General features: G+C 35.4%; 1 protein-coding gene across 3 annotated transcripts in view; it reads left to right on the plus strand.

The window, feature by feature from the left end:
• The window catches only part of STAG1 (stromal antigen 1), a 335,329-nt gene that overhangs the window by 177,265 nt on the left and 138,539 nt on the right, over window positions 1-19,525 (plus strand). For 2 of the 3 annotated variants that reach the window (XM_004602955.2, XM_055127095.1), the window contains 2 exons: window positions 4,762-4,966; window positions 18,165-18,316. In XM_004602955.2, coding sequence (XP_004603012.1) covers window positions 4,762-4,966; window positions 18,165-18,316 — 357 coding nt within the window. Of the gene's footprint in view, window positions 1-4,761; window positions 4,967-9,122; window positions 9,251-18,164; window positions 18,317-19,525 lie in introns of those variants that run through there. The other variant, XM_055127096.1, reaches the window with a different exon arrangement.

Here is a 19,525-nt window from a genome sequence, read left to right on the forward strand (position 1 = left end):
AACCCCGTTCAACCAGGGCTGGTTCCCAGCATAAATCTATTTCATAAGCATCTGACAGATGAAATCCATCCGTTTTCTTTCCTCCTTTCCCCCACCCCAACCAGTAATTTAGTATACAACAAGTCTCACAATGGAGACATTACTGGTGCCCGCTCAAGCAAATTGATAAGCAATGGAGTGACAGTGACATTTATAGAAATAAATGCTAAATCCTTGTTCAGTGTAGTTGTATGGTCATGGCTTTTACTTACAGTCATCTAAGAAGAGCTTGTGCAAGAAGTCAGTGCCATTACATTTTTTTTTAGTGACTTGTGATTAAATATTCATATTTTTTTGTTTTATTTATCTTTACAGCAGGTATCTGTTTCCATTTTGTGAAGTTAAATACTAGAAACCATAAATTCATTGTCCTAGTAAATAACTAATTTGCAATAAGTGAATAAACAAATGAGGAATTTTATTTCTCATGTCAGTTTCTGAATATTAAACTCTTTACTCTTTCCTTTGTATACCACAAATTCCAATTATGACTCAGATAAATCTGAAATATGGGTAGACTTACTGATGACACACACCAAAATTTTTCTGTATATTGAATATTAGCCAAAATGTGACCCATACTTTTATGTAAAAGTAGACAAATTCTAATGTTCTCTTGGAATACACCACTTAGTTTATATTTACGTATGACTTTCAGACTTGTTTAAGATGTAGAAAATTTTAAAAAGAAGCAGTTTCGGGTCCAAATAGATAGATCAATGGGTAGGGTGCTTGCCTCGTACACAAATACCTCGGTTTGATCCCCGGCATCCCATTTGATCCCCCAAGCATTGCTAGGCATGATCCCTGAGCACAGTGCCAGGAGTAACCCCTGAGCAGCTCCGGGTGTGACCCAAAACTAAAAAGTAAGCAAAAAAATATATTTCATACACTTGTAAGTACTTTGCATGCAGCATATTGTTAGTTCCATTTTATACATGAAAAAATCTGAGGCAAAACAGGTTAAGAAACGTTTATTGTCACCAGTGAATAGTGAAACCAAGAATTGATTATAGCTCCTTAATCTGTACTTATTTCCCCTGCTTTATTCTGTCTGATGTATAATTGCAAGTGTAAAGCTTGAGAAGTGGTACTTGTAACATGTGATCTCTCCACTCGGAGATGAATTAACTTCTGATTCTTTTTATTATTTATGTCTTATGGAAGTGCCGGTGAGATAGTGTTAATATTTTTTTTAAAGGACCAGTTTTATCCTGCTGATGTCTATTCAATATTTTGGATTGGATTACACTCCCTGCTATAGCATCTAAAGACATTCACTAACATTTACAAGTGCTTAAATATTATATTAAAGGACTAGGGATGTCACTTAGTAGTAGAGGACTTGTGCAATTGTAAAACCTTGGGTTTGATTTCCGGTCTGCAATGTCTCCCCAGCACTCTTGGAGTACCAGACACTAAGCTTAAATAATCTCGGAAAACTTTCAAATGTCACCCCAATATTTATACAATAATTTTAATTGTATAAATTGTAAATTATTTAATTAACAATTTTAAATTTAAAAAGAAATACATAATTAAAGCTCAACTCAAAGTATGATGACAGTAATATACAACATACTTGCTTGTTCATGAGCAAAGTCATGAACATGTTGATAATAGAATTATGTCTTATAATATCAAGATTTTTAGTCTTTCATTTATTCTTCCATTTCAGATCTATAATTTCAAAGTTATAAGTGCTCTTACTCATCTTATCTCTTCAGCCTCACGCATTATTTCTTTTTATTTTTTTCCCCACACTTTATTTAAACACTGTGGCTTACAAAATTGTTCATGATGATCTGTTAGAGGCATTCAGTGTTTCAACACCCAAACCACCACCACTGTCACTTTCCCTCCACCCCTCAAGCCTGCTCCCTGTGGCATGTCCACAGTAATTTATTTTATATTGCTTGTTACCCATAACTGCCATGCATTATTTCTTAATTGATGCATGTATCTCTTTTGAATTTTTTGATACTTTAAAAGTTTGAAATACTGCTGGAACTGGAAGAGTTAGTTTGTGCTTAATTTGCTGAAGACTGATAATATACATATAATTGAATTTTATGGTTATTAATATGTAACACATGATAGAGCTTTAAGATAAAGTGCAAACTGTATTTAATGATGGAATTTTATTTAGGGCACTTATTTTTGCTCTTTATATAGTTATTTTATTGGATCTTGCGAAGAATAGTATATTCCTTGATTTTAAAACACATTTTTTATGCAGTCTGAATTTTTGAGGAAAAATTTAAAATCCTTCCAATCACTGCAATTTTAAGAAATCTGATTTTCATCATAAACACTAACATTGTGGTTATTTAAACAACCACACTCCAAAATTTAGGATCTTTTTTCTAAAGATTTCTGGAAATTTGGATTCCATTACAATGTTAATATGGGTAGTTCCAAACACTTTTTCACACACCCTTTAGAAAATTATATCATCTGACACATATAAGATGTTGTAATGTTTAAGATACATATATCTGTCACCTCAGTTAAGATCTAAAATATTGTTTGTTGTATTGAAATTCTGTGTGAAATACTACTCTCCCATTCCAGTGCTTCTTAGTGGTAAACAGTACCTTGGATAATATAAACACCTAAAAAAGATCAATCCCAAAGATCATTTCCCACTTTATTTTCAATGCTTACACATGTTTCCATGGATTACAATGAAGGCCAGTCATTTTGGTGCAGAACATGTGAAAAGTACTTGAATTAAAGGAATTTGCCTGTGTCTAACCCCATGTCTATCCCCTGTACCAGGAGTGACCCTTGAGCCTTTCAGTATCACCTGGGGTACAGCTCCCACCACCCTCCCCCCTCATAAAACAAGTGTTAATAGGCTTTTAGAGCTGATTTGGCTATGTATTTCCTTATCTCTGCTTGTAGCTAAGAAAACAGAAAATGCCAAAAGTTTTAATTTATTAGGGATATCATTTACTTAGCTTACTAGATAATCACTAATCTTACTTTAGGTCCATATAAAAAGTATGATTTTTGTAGTAATTTATTCACTTCATTAAGCAGTATTTGAGTGTCTTAAATATTTCAAGCATCGTTGAATTTTTTGGCTTCTTGTGACTACCATTATTTTGTAGGTTACCTGTCTCCTATTCGTGACCATTTGTTTCTCCAATTAACTGAATTCTTTTTTTTTTCTTTCGTTTTTTGGGTCACACCCCGTGATGCACAGGGGTTACTCCTTGTGTTGCTCGGGGGACCATATGGGATGCTGGGAATCAGACCTGGGTTGGCTGCATGCAAGGCAAACACCCTAACCACTCTGCTATCCCTCCACCCCAACTGAATTCTTCAGTGAGATTATTTTAGCTCCCAAAAAGGTTTTTAACTTTTTCTGTTGTTCTGGAGCACTAAATGGCAGATTCACAGTTGTTTTAAAGCAAGAGTAGCTTTATCTAATGGATCTTTTTTTGGTCATGTATGAGCAGCAAACTGCCAGCTGAGAAATTTTTTTAGAAATACCTTCCCACTTAATTAACCTACTAGTTTATAATTACATTTTTAGTCTTTTTATTTATTTATTTATTCATTTATTTTTAATGTTAATTTGGACTGGAGTGATAGCACAGCGGGTAGGGCTTTTGCCTTGCACTCGGCCGACCTGGGTTCAATTCCTCTGTCCCTCTCGGAGAGCCCGGCAAGCTACCGAGAGTATCCCACCAGCATGGCAGAGCCTGGCAAGCTCCCCATGCCGAATTGAGCTAATAGCTCCTCTCCTCTCCCCTCCACTCCCTCCCTTTACTCCCCCTCCCTTCCCTTCCTCTTTCTGTTCTCCCCTCTACTTCTTCCTTCCCCTCCTCTCTAGTTTAAGAATTAGTTGTTTGAATTTTAACATTTTCAGTTTTCTCAACTATGGCCCAAGTACAATCACATCTAAGGTATTATTTAAATACTGTTGCATAATTGGAGCACATAAGACTTTCGTTGTGAAAGATAAAAACAGATGTGTTAAATCTCTTTTTTAGACATGTTAAATCTAACATTTTCTGCTGGAAAAAATTTTTATTGAATCACTGTAACTATAAAAGTCAAGTTCATGATTGAATTTCAGTCATCCAGTGTTCCAGCATCAATCTTTCCACCTGTAACCACATCCCTCTACTCTTGTTCTCCCCGCCCCCCCCCCCTCGTTTTTCCCTTTCCCTCTCAGACAGACACACACACACACACTCGTGTGGTAGCTTTCACAACTTCTTTTCACCAGTGTCATCCCCACCCCCACCCCCATGTGGCAATTTTATTACTGTAAACCACTAGTAATTTCTTTTTATAAATCGCCTGTGTATTTTGAGAAGTCTTTTTTTTTTATTTTTACATTTTTCTACCCAAATAGGAGTGGTAAAAGCTAATTAAACTGATTAGCCATATTTAAAATATTGATTCTTTTAAACACGCACACACACCTCCCTTTACTGTCACTTAGCTGCATAGGGTGGTGCTGAGGATCAAACTGTAAGCCTCTCACATGCGTTGCAAAGTATAGCCATATTTAGAATATTGACTGTTTTAAAACTCTCACACGCACACCTCCCTTTACCGTCACTTAGCTATGTAAGGTGGTGCTAAGGATCAAAATGTAAGCCTCTCACATGCATTGCGAAGTACTTTTCCACTGAGCAAAATGCCCAAGCTAAAATGATGTGCCATATTTAATGTTTTTTTTGTTTTATTATTCTTTTTTAGGACAGTGGTGATTATCCCCTTACCATGCCTGGTCCTCAGTGGAAAAAATTTCGTTCAAACTTTTGTGAATTTATTGGCGTCTTGATTCGACAGTGTCAGTATAGCATAATTTATGATGAATATATGATGGACACAGTAATCTCCCTTTTGACTGGTTTGTCAGACTCCCAGGTCAGAGCTTTTAGGCATACAAGTACCCTTGCTGGTAAGTAACCAACTTCTTTTTAATTTAATTTCTAAGCTTTTTATTAAATTTTGTTAAGTATATTCTACCTAGTTAAATTGTATTTAAATACTAATTTAAATTTATTACTGTACTACTCCTAAATTTTTAACTGTCATGTAAATAGCTTATTTCTATTTTGATAAATTGGCATTTTAATCGTCTTGAAAATGCAGTTGAAAGTTTCTGGGAGTGTCAACAAATCTCTGAACATTTCTGATTTTTCCCTACATTTCTGTTTCATAATCAGAAAAACTTGTAAGTTCATTCAGCCATATTCTTTGGTAAATTCAAATAATAATAAGTTGAAATTTGTTATTCATGGTACTTTTTTTTCCCACTTAATTACACTGCTTTATTGCTCATTGTTATACTTAAGTTTATAAGTGCAGTTGACCCTTGAACAAATCAGCTAGAACTGTGTGGGTTGATACGTATGGACTTTAAAATTTTTTGACTTTTAGAGGCTGAAGAGTTAGTACAGTGGGGCAAGATGCTTGCCTTACACATGGCTTACCTGGGTTCAGTAACTGGCATCTCAACTGGTCTGGAGGGTCTGCCAGGAGTGAGGCCTGAGTCTTCGTCAGCCCACAAAGCCCAAAAATGAAAGATGAAATTTTGTTGTAGTTTAGATAAATTCTTGTAATGATATTAATGTTTATGGATTTGATGTAAAGTTGATGGACCTTTCCCATGACCAAATGTCCCAAGACCCTCCAGTACTGTTCTTGTAGTCTGAGGGCTTTTTTCATTAAAAGTTTGTTTTTTTTTTAATTCATGCTAAACCATATAACCTAGAAATAATGAAAATTTTATGAAAAGTAAGATACGCCATAATACATAAAATATGTTCGGAAGCCTCTTTCAATACTTTTACCATAGATCAACACAAATGATGAAAATTTAAAGTTTGTTAAAATATGCATGACTCCACTCAGTTTGGAGCTTATTTTTGCCTACCTTTTCAGAAGAAATTACTTAAACCTTTTTTTTTTTTTTTTTTTGGTAAGCTAACAGCAACAGAAAGCGTGTCCCCAATTTTCTCCAAATTTTACTGCCTTCCCTCTGGGTTTCATCATTCCCTGGAGGGAGATATCACTCATCTTTGGTTAGACACTGGTCTAGAAAAGGTAATAAATGTAAGTAAAGTGTCTGACAATTAACAAGCTATTAGTTACTTTTTAAGGGTGTCAGTTTACATGAGGTGCTTTGAATGTAGCTGAGGTCAATGCCCCTAAAAGTGCCCAATCCTCCCTATAAATTGTTACAAGGGTCAACTGTATTTGATTATATAGTTTAATTACTCTCACCAGTTATAATAGTAATTGCAACCTAACTGGCATTCTTCCTATTCCTAGTAGTATAATAAGCCAAGCATATCTAAATGTAGGTGTTTGAAATCACTTTTCATTTAGATAAACTATAGATAATCTCCAGAACTGGTTAATTACAGTTTTCACCTTCATTCAGAATCATTTAGAGAACCTTCAAGCACAGGGTTATTTTTCTTTGTTTTTTTCCGTAGCAAGGTAATTTTATTTAATTTAGGGTTCTGTTTTCCCTCAATTACTTTAGGTGTGTTTACCTAAATGACTATTCCTTTTCATTTATACTACACAAAGTTTGAGTATATATGTGAGTATATATATATATATATGTATGGGCACACATACATATGTAATAAATAATGATTACATTCTTTTCAAAATTTTTGGGTTTCTTTTGTCATCACATTAATAACAGTAATATTCATCTTTTGCCATGACAAAAACCAGATTTACCTTTTAATAATTATACTTTACTTTGCTTTCAATTTAAATTTATCATTTATTTAAAACTTTGATTCTCAAACCTTAGCATGCATCAGAATTATCTGTAGGACAAATTACTTAGCCATGTCCAAAGAGTTTCTGGCTGGTACTGATATTATTATTTTGAGGACTACATATTACAAAGTATAAATTGGTCATTTTCAATCTGTTGTCACAAGTCAATTTGATATTACTTGAAGTCATTCATATTTTCCATTCCTGTTCCATAGTTCTCCCCCCACTATTTTTTCCATGTAGTTGCTCCAAATTATTACATATTTCACTTTAACTTACAGTATTCTGTGAAACAAACAATAAAAATAGTTTTGGGGGGAGTTAGATGTTCTTTTTTTCATATTAGGAATAAAGGAAGATGTTTTGCCCAATTTTATCCCATTAGTTTTTGTTTTCATTTTTGTTCAAATGTACCACACCCAGAGGTGCTCAGTGTCTACTCCAGTGCTTAGAGATCACATGTGGCCGTGCTCAGGGACCATTTATAGTGCCAGGGATCAAATGTGAGCTTCCTCTATAAAATATATGCTCTCTATCTCTATGACTTCCCAGTTTATCTTTTGAAAATTATAAAATAAAAACAAAATTTATTATTGAAATGTTCCTACAGAGAACAAACATCAAATACAGTTTATTTGATGTTTTGAGTATATTTTTGTCTTAATTCTGCATTTGGTGTTTGGTTTTTGTTTATGTTTTTTGCTTACATTTGGCTGGTTGTCAGAACATAGTAAGTTCAGTTCAGTGATTTGAAATAAATGAAACTTAAACTTTAGACAGAAATTGCTTCTGACTAGCCAAAATTACTCTCATAAAATGTTACTTTCTGGTTTCTCAAGACACTGAGTAAGAGAAACAACTCACCAATGGAGGACAGACACAACATGCTGTTCTCCTGATAGAATTGTGAAACAACAATTTTAAAGAAGAGAGAGTCAAAATATAGGGCACTTCGGGACTTCTTTGTAGGGGCAAGTTACTTCTCTAATTCAGAAGTGTTGTATGATTCTGTATGAAGCATTAAAGTTAATATAAAAAAAAAGATTGGGGGTGTATCTCAGTGGTAGAGCACTGGTCTTCCATTTATAAAATCTTGAGTTCAGTCACACATACATGCATCACATCATATACAAGAGAAAGAATAAAAACTTGCAGGAAGGGGCTGGAGTGATAGCACAGCAGGTAGGGCGTTTGCCTTGCACGCGGCCGACCCGGGTTCAAATCCCAGCATCCCATATGGTCCCCTGAGCACCGCCAGGGGTGATTCCTGAGTGCATGAGCCAGGAGTGACCCCTGTGCATTGCTGGCTGTGACCCAAAAAGTAAAAAAAAAAACTTGCAGGAAAATGCAGAGTCGGTTGACTTAAAATATATTAGTTTAGGGGCGATAATGATAGTATACCTAGTAATAATAATATAGCTAGTAGGGCTCTTACCTTGCATGCAGCCAAACCAGATTCCATCCCCAAGACCCCATATTGTCCCCAGAGCCAGGCCAGGAGTGATCCCTGAGTGCATAGCCTGTTATAAGTTCTAAGCACTTCCGGGTGTGACCCTAATCCTTCCCCCCCCACACACAAAGTTTCAGTTTACTGAAAAATGTACTTTAATGCCTTTTTGTATTTCACTGTTATGTAAATAAAACATTTCCACATTTTACTGACTTTTTGATTGACCATTTCAGCTTTCATTTCCATGTGCTCATTCACAGTGACTTATCTTAGTGTATTGTTCACCCTATATTTATTCCTTTAACTATATATATGCTAATTTTATATTTATGTAAGTACATTTTTATTACAGCTTTAATCGTATTTCTTTTTGGTTAAGTAGCTTTTTTCCATGATTTTTACATGATTAGGATACTTTTTAAATTTGCTTAAGAGATAGCAATATTTTTTGGTAACCTCTTCTGTATCACATCTAGCATATTTGAACTGAAATTATTTTTCAAATCAAATGGGAAGAAAAATATTTTCATGCTTATTTTTTTTCAAACAATTTTTTTAAGTAACAATCAAATTTCAAAATATTACTTCAATTCCTAGGTGTCGACATTAATGCCTTTATCTTCCAAAACTGAGTTTTAAAATTTGTGAGCTGTTAGTTACCTACCTTTTAATAAGAAGCCCAGAGATCTTGCTATTTAATTCCAAACAGTATAATAGTTACCCATCTTTTCTAGAATTTTTTTGTTCTAATTTTCAGCCTTTTTTAAATGGTATGTGGGCAAGGGGTAGATTAAAAGATAATCATTTTTATTCACTTTGCAGGACAAGTCTTGGGGACTAGATAAAATGGGCAGGAACAGTTAATCCTCTGCTTCAAAGACTATGTGCATGGACAGTTACAAGGCAGTTATGGCCAGATATGATTATCGGCTTTGGAATAAAATGCTCCTTGACATTGCTTATATCTTAGCTGAGAAGAGAGACAATCAGGTTAGTTGTTTTGTAGGGTACAGCTACAATGAGTTTCAGAGCGTCATAAGTCATTAGAGTGGTCTTACCAGTAGTGCTTTATTGTTCCCAAGTACTCCCGTTTCATATTAATTGTGTCCCTTGTATTAGTGTTTATGCATTACATTTAATTGTATACTTTACCTTCATTTTTTATAAATGTTTTCATCATTCTGTAGTTCTCTAGGACTATTTATAGTTTTAAGAGGTATCAGTTTGCATTTGAGGTAATCCATGCTTTCTTTGTTTAAAATTTTCTTTGCCATTAAATTGAACAGATTGTTATATTTTACATTATATTTTCCTCAGTTTTTCCCTCTTCTATTAATTGAAATAGAACAGTACACCATCCTGCTTGTTTAGTTCATTATAGTAAGGAATCTTCACACAGTATTATGTTACCTATTAGATTTTCACAAACTATCCATCGTTAGAATTAAGTACCTTATTATGTATATTCACAGTACTTGTCTCAAGGACATAACAGAACATTGTTTTGGATTTAACTTAACATTTTGTCATTATTATTTTGAGTATGTTTACAGTCTGAGACTGGGCACCTTTTCCTCCCTAGTAGACGACATTTTTATGAGAAGATAGCCCTTTCTTACCCTTTATTTTTTTTAAGCGGATTCTCTTTGTTTTACCACTTCATTGCTTGGTATTCTGAAGGTAATTTGTCTCCCAGGGGATCTAGGTATTTGATTTTAAAATCTGTGTATTTTAAGTTGTTGACCTCAAAATTATGTTTTGATGACCATCTATCAAATGAAAATAAAATGTTGATTAAACTTTTTATTTTCTTTTTTTCCCTATTTTTTTTGCATTTTTTCCATCGGATTTTTTTGGTTACAAATTACTGCACCAGGGGCTGGAGAGATAGCACAGCGGGTAGGGCGTTTGCCTTGCACGCGGCCGACCCGGGTTCGAATCCCAGCATCCCATATGGTCCCCCTGACCACTGCCAGGGGTAATTCCTGAGTGCATGAGCCAGGAATGACCCCTGTGCATTGCCGGGTGTGACCCAAAAAGCAAAAAAAAAAAAAAAAAAACAAATTACTGCACCATAAAATTTATGTTAAAGGCAGTGTTTTCTTTCTGGTTTATCTATAATGAATTTTTCAAAAATTAGAAGCTGTGGTTAAGGTTCTCTTATGACAGTCAAGTATAGGAAATCAGACTTTACAGAGAAATGAACATTTATATTTCCCTATTTAACATTATTATACTGATTTTATATTTATGGTTTTTATATGGTTGATTTTATATTGACATAATTTTATATGACTTGTGATTTATTTTCATTTAACATTTTATATTAAGTCAGCATCTCTGGACTTTTTGCTCAGCAAATAAATGGCATATGAAAATGCTTTGTCCTCAAATAATAGACTAAAAAGTACTTTGCCTCAGAATGTTGCCCATCTTTTCTTTGACTTTCAGTTGTTAAAACTATGTGATATAGTGGTTCATGAAAGGAGTTCTAGGCTGACTGTCTGGATCTGTATCCCTCTGTGCCTTTTACTAGTTTTTTTACTTGGACAAGTCCTTAACTTGTCTGGGCTCATTTCACATGCAAAGAAATTAGGAGCTCTTGAAAACTGTGTATGTGTAAGTTGTTGCCCTTATTTAAGAACAAATAATAAAAGTCATTGAGTCAGGGATAAAATCAGTTAGACAGTTTAGTCAATTAGTGTATTTAGTGGTTCATATTGTTCCTGTTTTTCTCAGAATTTATTGACTACCTATTCTGTTTTAGTAAATGAAGACCTAGCAAATAAGGACCTTAGCTCATTGCTTATCAATGTTTTTCTTACTTTAACTCCCTTCCAACCTTACTTACTTCTTGTGTCCCTCTGTCCTACTGGTGGTTCCCCCAGTCTTGTGCCATTCCCCCAGCCACCCAGTTATATGATTTTTCCCTTGGAGTATACTGGGAGTCTATACCAGGTAAAATAAATGCCTTGCAGTTGAGAAACACTAGAGTATAATCTCCTTTTCTTCCTGTTTTTATATTTTACTTTCTTTCTATTCGGTTTTGTTCTTGAGTCTTATCTTTTCATTATTTGTTACGTTGCATTTTAAGAAATAGATTCCTCTTAATTTTAGCCCCTCCTCTAAATAACATAACACATCTCCCCCACTCCTCCTTGCCTTTTCCTCCCCTCCCCCACCCCACCCTTTTGTTTGCTTTGGTTTTGAGTTTTGGGCCACACCAATAAGGGCTTATTTCTTACTCTGTGCTCAGAGGTCACTCCTAGTGGGCCTCAAATCTTTTTGTTTTTTGTTTTTTCTATCATGATTTGCTTGCTTCCTTTTTTTTTTCCTTCATTTATTCTCTCTTTTTTTGGGTAATATATTTTGGGTTAGCTTCTTGAGAAAAGGTATTGGGGAAATAGGTATTTAAAATTTTAATGAATAAAAGGTATTGAATCTTTATACTTCTCTGGCACAATATAGAATTCATCATTGAAAAATTTCATCAGTCTGCTGGGAATCAAATCCAGTATGACTGAATGCAGGACAAGTGCCCTTTATTTTTCTTTATGAACATTTTGTTTATTGAAGTTGTCTTCATTTGTGTTCTATACATCACTAAGATATAAAATGAAATAAAAATTTTTATTTAAAAATAAAACATGTCAGTACACTTTTGTACTTGTTTATTTTATTTTGTTTTGTTTATTGAGTCATGCCCAGCGAAGCTCCTGACTCTGCACTCAGGAATTGCTCTTGGCTGTGTTTGGGGTTGCCAGGGATCAAACCTGAGTCAGTAGCATGCAAGGAAAACACCCTACCCGCTGTACTATCCCTCCAATCTCCCTCTTTTTCTTTTTTTAATTGAATCATGTGAGACAGGGCATTGCAAAGCTGTTCGTGATTGTATTTCAGTCATACACTGCCCCAGTACCCATTCCTCCCTCTGTCAGTGCAATTTCCCAGCATCATTGTCCCCAGTTTCCCAGTGACGCCCCCCTACCCCCACCTCTCTCCATGTCAGGCACCTCTTCCCTCTCCTTCCCTCCCTCCCTCTCTGCCCTGCCCCCGCCCTTCTCTCTCTCTCTCTCTCTCTCTCTCTCTCTCTCTCTCTCTCTCTCTCTCTCTCTCTCTCTCTCTCTCTCTCTCTCTCTCTCTCTCTCTCTCTCTCTCATTTTAGGCCTTATGGTTCGCAATACGGATGCTGAAAGGTTATCATGTATATCCCTTTACCTACTTTCAACACTCAGATCTTATCCAGAGTGATCATTTCCAGCTAGTATTGTCATAATGGACCCTCCTCTGTCTTAACCTTTGTGGTAATTACCATCCATTGCCCAATCCTCCTGGCCCACTTTTCCTGGCCTTGGATATTGTTGTCATACTTAATCCCACAAATAATGCAGTCTTTGTATATTTGCCTCTCTCCTTATGACTCATGTTGTCACTCATCATTATACTATTCCAAGTCCATCCATTTATAGGCAAATTTCATGACATCATTTTTCCTAATAGCTATGTTGTAATCCACTGTGTACGTATTTGATAGTCTCTTTATCCATTTGTCTGTTCTTGGATATTTAGGTTGTTTTCAGGTTCTGGCTATTGTGAATAGTTTTGCAGTGAACATAGAAGTACAGATGGTATTTTCTCCTGTATTTTTGGACCCTTAGGGTATATTACTAGAAGTGGTAATGCTGGGTCAAATGGTAGCTCAATTTTTAGTTTTTTTCATATTGTTTTCCAAAAAGGCTGGACCAGTTGGCGTTCCCACCATCAGTGAATGAGGGCCCTTTCCCCCCCGCATCTGCACCAGCGCAAGTTATTCTTTTTCATTTGAATGTGTGCCAGTTTCTGTGGTGTGAGATACCTCATTGTTGTTTTGGTTGCATTTCCCTGATCATTAGTGATGTGTAGAGTATTTTTTGACCATTCAGATTTCTTCTTTGAGGAAGTTTCTGTTCATTTCTTCTCCCAATTTTTTGATGGAGTTGGGTATTTTTTCTCATAAAGTTCTACCAGTACCTGTATATCTTTGCTATTAACTCCTTATCATATGGGTATTAGGTGAATAGGTTTTCCAATTCATGAGCTGTCATTGTATCTTGGTCACTGTTTCTTCTGAGGTGCATAAGGTTCTTAGTTTAATATAGTCCCATTTGATATCCATGTTTTCACTTGCTTGGTCAGCAGTGTTTCATCTTTGAAAATGCCTTTAGCTTCAGTGTCATAGAGGGGTTTGCTATGTTTTCTTCCTTGTATCTTATGGATTCAGGTCTGATGTTTGAAATCTTTAATCCATTTTGATTAGATTTTTGTGTAGGGAGTTAGGTTGAGTTCAGAGTTCATTTTTTTTTACATGTAGTTATCCAGTCTTCCCAGCATCACTTGTTAAAGAGGCTTTCCTTACTCCACTTCATATTTCTTGCTTCCTTATCAAAGGTGAGGTGATCAATTCAGTCAGCTTAATCAATGGCTAAATATATAGCAGTACTCCTACATTAATTAAAAAAAATTAGGTGATCATGTATTTGAGAGTCTGTATCATGATAGTCAACTATTTTACTGGTCTGAGGGTCTGTCTTTATTCCAGTATCAAGCTGTTTTAATTACTGCTGCTTTGTAATATAGTTTGAAGTTGGGGAAGGTGATGCCTCCCATCTTCTTTTTCCCAAGGATTGCTTTAGCTGTTCCTGAGGATTTATTGTTCCATATGAATTTCAGGAGTATCTGATCGATTTCTTTGAAAAATGTCCTTATAGGGACCTCATTAAATCTGTATTATGCTTTGGGGAATCTTGCCATTTTGACGATGTTAATTATCCCAATCCATGAGCAGAGAATGTGTTTCTATTTCCTCATATCCTCCTTTATTTCTTGAAATAATATTTTGTAGTTTTCCTTGTACAGTTCCTTTACCTTCTTAGTTAAGGTGATTTCGAGGTACTTGATTTTTTGTGGCATAATTGTGAATGGGATTTTTTTTAAATATCACTTTATTTTTGTTCTTTATCTGCATATAGGAAAGCCATGGACTTTTGGGTATTGATTTTGTAACCTGCCATTCTATTATACAAATCTATTATTTCTAGGAGCTTCTTGATAGAGACTTTAAGGTTCTCTGAATATAGTATCACGTCATCTGCAAATAGTGAGGGCTTGACTTCTTTCTTTCCTATCTGAATGCTCTCAATATCTTTTTCTTCCCTAACTGTTATGGTGGCTACAATATTGAATAGAAGTGGCAAGAGTGGGCAACCTTGTCTTATTCCTGGTCTTAGAGGAAAGGCCTTTAGTTTTTTTCCCATTAAGAGTAATGCTTGCTGTGGGCTTGTGGTAGATGACTTTGACTACAATGAGGAAAGTTCCTTCAGTCTGCATTTTGTTGAGAGTTTTTATCATAAATAGGTGCTGGATTTCGACAAAAGCCTTTTCTGCATCTATTGATAATGATCATACGGTTTTTATCTTTTTTTATATTGACACAGTGTATTATGTCGATTAACTTACAAGTGTTAAACCACCCTTGCATCCCCAGGATGAGTACTATTTGGTCATGGTGTATGGTCTTTTTTGATGAGTCATTAGATTCTGTTTGCTAGTATTTTGTTGAGGATCTTTGCATCTGTGTTCATCAGGGATATTAGTCTATAATTTTCTCTTTTTTTCCTTCTTTTTTCCTTTTTTTTTTTCTGGTGGTTTCTCTGTCTGCTTTGGTATTAGGGTGATATTTGCCTCATAGAAACTTTTTGGGAGTTTCTGTTTCTCCAGTTTCCTAGACAAGCTCTAAAAAGATTGGCACTAGGTCCTCTTTAAAGGATTCACCGTGGAAAGTAAAGTAAAATTTACCAGTTACACATGCGGGGTGGGGGGGGACTGGGGAGGGGGGGAGGGGGAGGTATACTGTGATTCTTGGTGGTGAAATATGTGCACTGGTGAAGGGATGGGTGTTCGAGCATTGTTTAACTGAGACTTAAACCTGAAAGCTTTGTAACTTTCCACATGGTGATTCAATAAAAGAATAAATTTTTTAAAAAATAAAGGATTCACTGTGAATCCATCTGGGCCTGGATTTTTCTTTTTGGGAAGACTTTTGATTACCCTTCCAGTTTCCTCAATGGTGATAAGTCTGTTCAGGTATTCCAAATCTTCTTGGTTCAGTCTTGGGAGGTTATAAGAATCCAGGAATTTATCCATTTCTTCAAGGTTCTTTTGTGTTTTGTGTCATAAAGATTTTCAAAGTAATCTCTGATGATCCTATGGATTACTGCAGTTTCTGTTGTGATAGGTCCCTTTGCATTTCTGATACTGCTTATTAGGTTCCTCTCTCTGTTTCTTTGTGAGTCTTGCTAGTGGTTTATTAACCTTGTTTATTTTCCCAAAGTACCAGCTCTTGGTTTTGTTGATCTTTTGGACTGCTTTTTGGGATTCCAGCTCATTGATTTCTGCTCTAAGTTTATTTCTTTTCTCCTGCCTGGTTTGGGCTCTTTCAGTTGGTCATTTTCCAAGAACTTAAGCTGTGAGGTGAAGTTATTGATGCAGGCCCTTTTGTAGAACTATAAACTTTCCAGCTTTTGCTGTATCTCACAAGTTCTGGCAGCTCATGTCCTCATTTTTATTTGTTTCCAGTAATCTTTCAGTTTCCTCTTTGATTCTCTCTCTAACCCATTTGCTGTTCAGTCGTGAGCTGTTTAATTTCTAGGTGTTTGATTTGATTCTCCATTTTTGTGTGTGATTCAATTATGTTTTCAATACATCATGGTCTGAAAGGCTAGTTGATATAATTTCTATCCTCTTAATTTTATGGAGGTATGCTTTATGGCCCAAAATGTGGTCTATCTTGGAGAATGTCCTCTGTGCACTGGAAAAGAATGTGTATTCAGTTTTTTGGGGGAATGAAAAGTTCTGTGTATATCTACTAACTCTCTTTTAATTTATTCCTTCTAATAAAGTATCTCCTTACTGAGTCTGGTTGATCTATCGAGAGGACTTTTTGTACTTCTGAGGCAGTATATTGGATTGATGTATGAATGAGAAAGCACTCATTAGGCGAGTTTAGAAATCTCTGGTGAACGACTGTTATTGTTTGTTTTGTTTTTGTCTTGAAGCCATAATAGGTACTGATCAGGAGCTGCTGCTGGCTTGTTGTTCAGGAGTTGCTTCTGGTGTGCTTAAGGGACCTTGCAGTGACAGGGATTGAACCAGTCCTTCTGTATGCAGTATCTGAAGGTTGTTTTGTTTTGTTTTAAATGGGTCTCAAACCCAGGGCCTTCAGAATTCCAAGGCACATACTCTACTGCTGAGCTATGTATCTGACCCCACAGAACTACTTTTCAATGCCCAGTTTGTAATGATAGAATTATTTTGTAAAATGCAACGAGAAGTTAAGTGAAAAATTAAAATGTAACTTTTTTAGTAGACTCAACAGATGTGATAATTTTCAGATTATAAAAATTTCTGGAAAATTTTAGGATGGTAATAAGTCATTTATAGTCTGTGCCTATTTACAGACAATTGCATAATCACTTGAATTTTAGAATGAATTTTGCCATCCAGTCACCAACTATTAAAATACTTAGGCTAAATCCTCTCTGATAAATGTAGAGAAACTACTAAAATAAGTCTTTTTCACAAGATCCAAGCATAATCTCTATACTTCACTCTATTCAGAAATGAGTTATTTGTTAGACTTATTAGGATTTTGCAATCTCCAAATTGTTCCTGTCTTTAAATTAGAAATCTTTCAATAGTTGTTTATTTGCGTATATGTTGGGATATGTAGGTTGCAGAGTTTAGTGAGGTTTTTTTATTATCATTATTTTATTTTGGTTATTTGGCCACATCCAGCAGTGCTCAGGGACCACCCCAGGCTTTGTGTTCAGGGGTCACTTCTGGCAGTGCTCAGGGCCATATGAATTGCCAGGGATGGAACTTGGGGTTCCATGCAAGGCAAGTGCCTTAACTACTGTACTGTCTCTCCAGACATTAATGATTTTTTTTCATGTGTTTAGGATGAGAAGAGGCTTATTATACAATGTCCATTGTAGTCTTTATTACAAGTTTCTCTTGCTAAATTGATACTATCTATGAACATTTTTTAAGTATTCATGTTCCAGATTTCTTTTGTCTTGAGATTTTCTTCTTTTTTTGTTAAATTAATTTAGAAATTTCTTTTACCTTCATAGTATAATTAAATACTCCAGTTACATTGTAAAAGTCTGGAACCAGAATGTGCACAAATTTTTGTATGCACGGGTTTTCTCTGTATTCTTCACTTTCTCAATAATGAAGATAAATATGAATGACCAAAGTTTAAGATTTACAAATGTGATGAAAATTTAAATATATGTTGTGAGTAGGAAAATTAGGTCAATTGGAAATTCTAAGTATATTTTCTCATGAATTTTTAAATATAGGATCCATCTTTTTCAAACATTGGAGGTTATGCCATTCACAGAGGGAGAGAAGCATAGTTGTGAGTAAAGATCCTGAGTTTCAACAAGGTTCCTTTGACACATGTGTGTCACGGTATTATGGAAGCAGTTGTGTGTGCCATACAGGTAGAAGAGAAGTCTATTTGGCTTGACCAGTATGTCCACTGAATGTATTTTAACTTGAGGAAGTCACTTATTACTAAAATCCTTCATGCCAGTTATGAGGAGAGGAAGTTCCTTTTGAGGGTTGAATCTTAATGAACCAGGGTCAATGAGACAGAAATATGCAGGCTAAGATGATAATTTTACTTCTATAAATTTTTCTTTTCTCTTTTTCATTGAAATTAAGTCAAGATTGGAAATACAGAAATTAAATATTTTCCTGCCTTCATCCATATTCTTTATAAATTTGTGATATCAATTGTCGTTCTTTGGATTAAGGTCTGATTCACAGGTGAATACTATAATCTTCCTTTATTTCTTAGCCATGAAGCTCATGACTGCACTGGTGAATGTTGCCTTAAATCTCAGTATTCATCAGGATAATACACAGAGACAATATGAAGCTGAGAGGAATAAAATGATTGGAAAGAGAGCCAATGAAAGGTTGGAATTGCTGCTTCAGAAGCGCAAAGAGGTAAGCTTCATGGTAGTTGAGAGTCTCCTTTGTTTTAAAAACATAGAGCAAAACATCTTCCTTTTGTCCAAAACCGCCATCTTCCAGTAAATCCAAAAATGATCAACACAAAGGGAAAGAGAAGGGGCACCCGTTGTATATTCTGTAGACCTTTTAGAAAACATGAAGTTGTTCCTTTGGCCACGTACATGTGGATATACAAGAAAGGTGCTATCGTAAGGCATAAAGGGAATGTGCACTTTTCAAAAACGAATGTGCCACGAATGTTACCATGGCAAAACTGGAAGAGTCTCCAGTGTTACCCAGCATGCTGTCAGCATCATCACTAACAAACAAGGCCAGGGCAAGATTCTTGCCTAGAGAATTAATGTCCATATTGAGTGTCCTAAGCCCTTTCTAAGAGTCGAGACAGCTTCCAAACACAAGATAAGAAAAATGATTGGAATAAGAAGGAAGCCAAAGAGAAAGGGACTTGGGTTCAACTGAAGCGTCAGCCTACTCCACTCGGAGCAACACATTTCATAAGAACCAATGGAAAGGAGCCAGAGCTGCCAGAGCCCATTCCCTAGGAATTCATGGCAGGAGAGGTGTTTATTTGAATAGAAAGAGACTCCTGGACTATAAAATAGATACATATAGCAAAACAAATTTGTTTCATAATTATCTGCTGAAAGGTTTGTGTTTTTAACGTGTTTTTAGAAGTTACATTATTTGGTCTCACAGAATCATCCTACTAGTCTTGTAGTCTTGTAGTCTGTCAGGCTCTAGACTCAGAAAGAACATTAAGTATAATGTCAGTATCACAGACCCCCATCCTAAAAGAAATCTTAGAGATAACTTTATCAGTCAGTAGGCTCAGAAATTAATGTCAGCTGGGAGTTAAAACGAAGATTACAATTAGCTGATAGATAAGGAATTTTGATGAATAGAACTGGTCCCAGTTTTGCAATGAAATATTCATAATAGTGTTGAAAGTGACTTAATAAGTACATTGTCAGCAGCTTTATAAAATAGAGGGTAAAGATACTTTCAGTCTCATTATACAGTTTTCCTTGTGTGTGCGTCTATATCTAAATTTTTCTTTTGCAAAACACTAACTGTATTGGATTGGTTACACTTCCTATTCTAGTACAACCACATTTTACCTAACTGCCACTGTCCTCGTTTCAAATGATTTTGAGATATTGGGGATTAAAACTCTAGCATGTG

Source organism: Sorex araneus, chromosome 2 (genome assembly GCF_027595985.1).
Source record: "Sorex araneus isolate mSorAra2 chromosome 2, mSorAra2.pri, whole genome shotgun sequence".
NCBI lineage: Eukaryota > Metazoa > Chordata > Mammalia > Eulipotyphla > Soricidae > Sorex > Sorex araneus.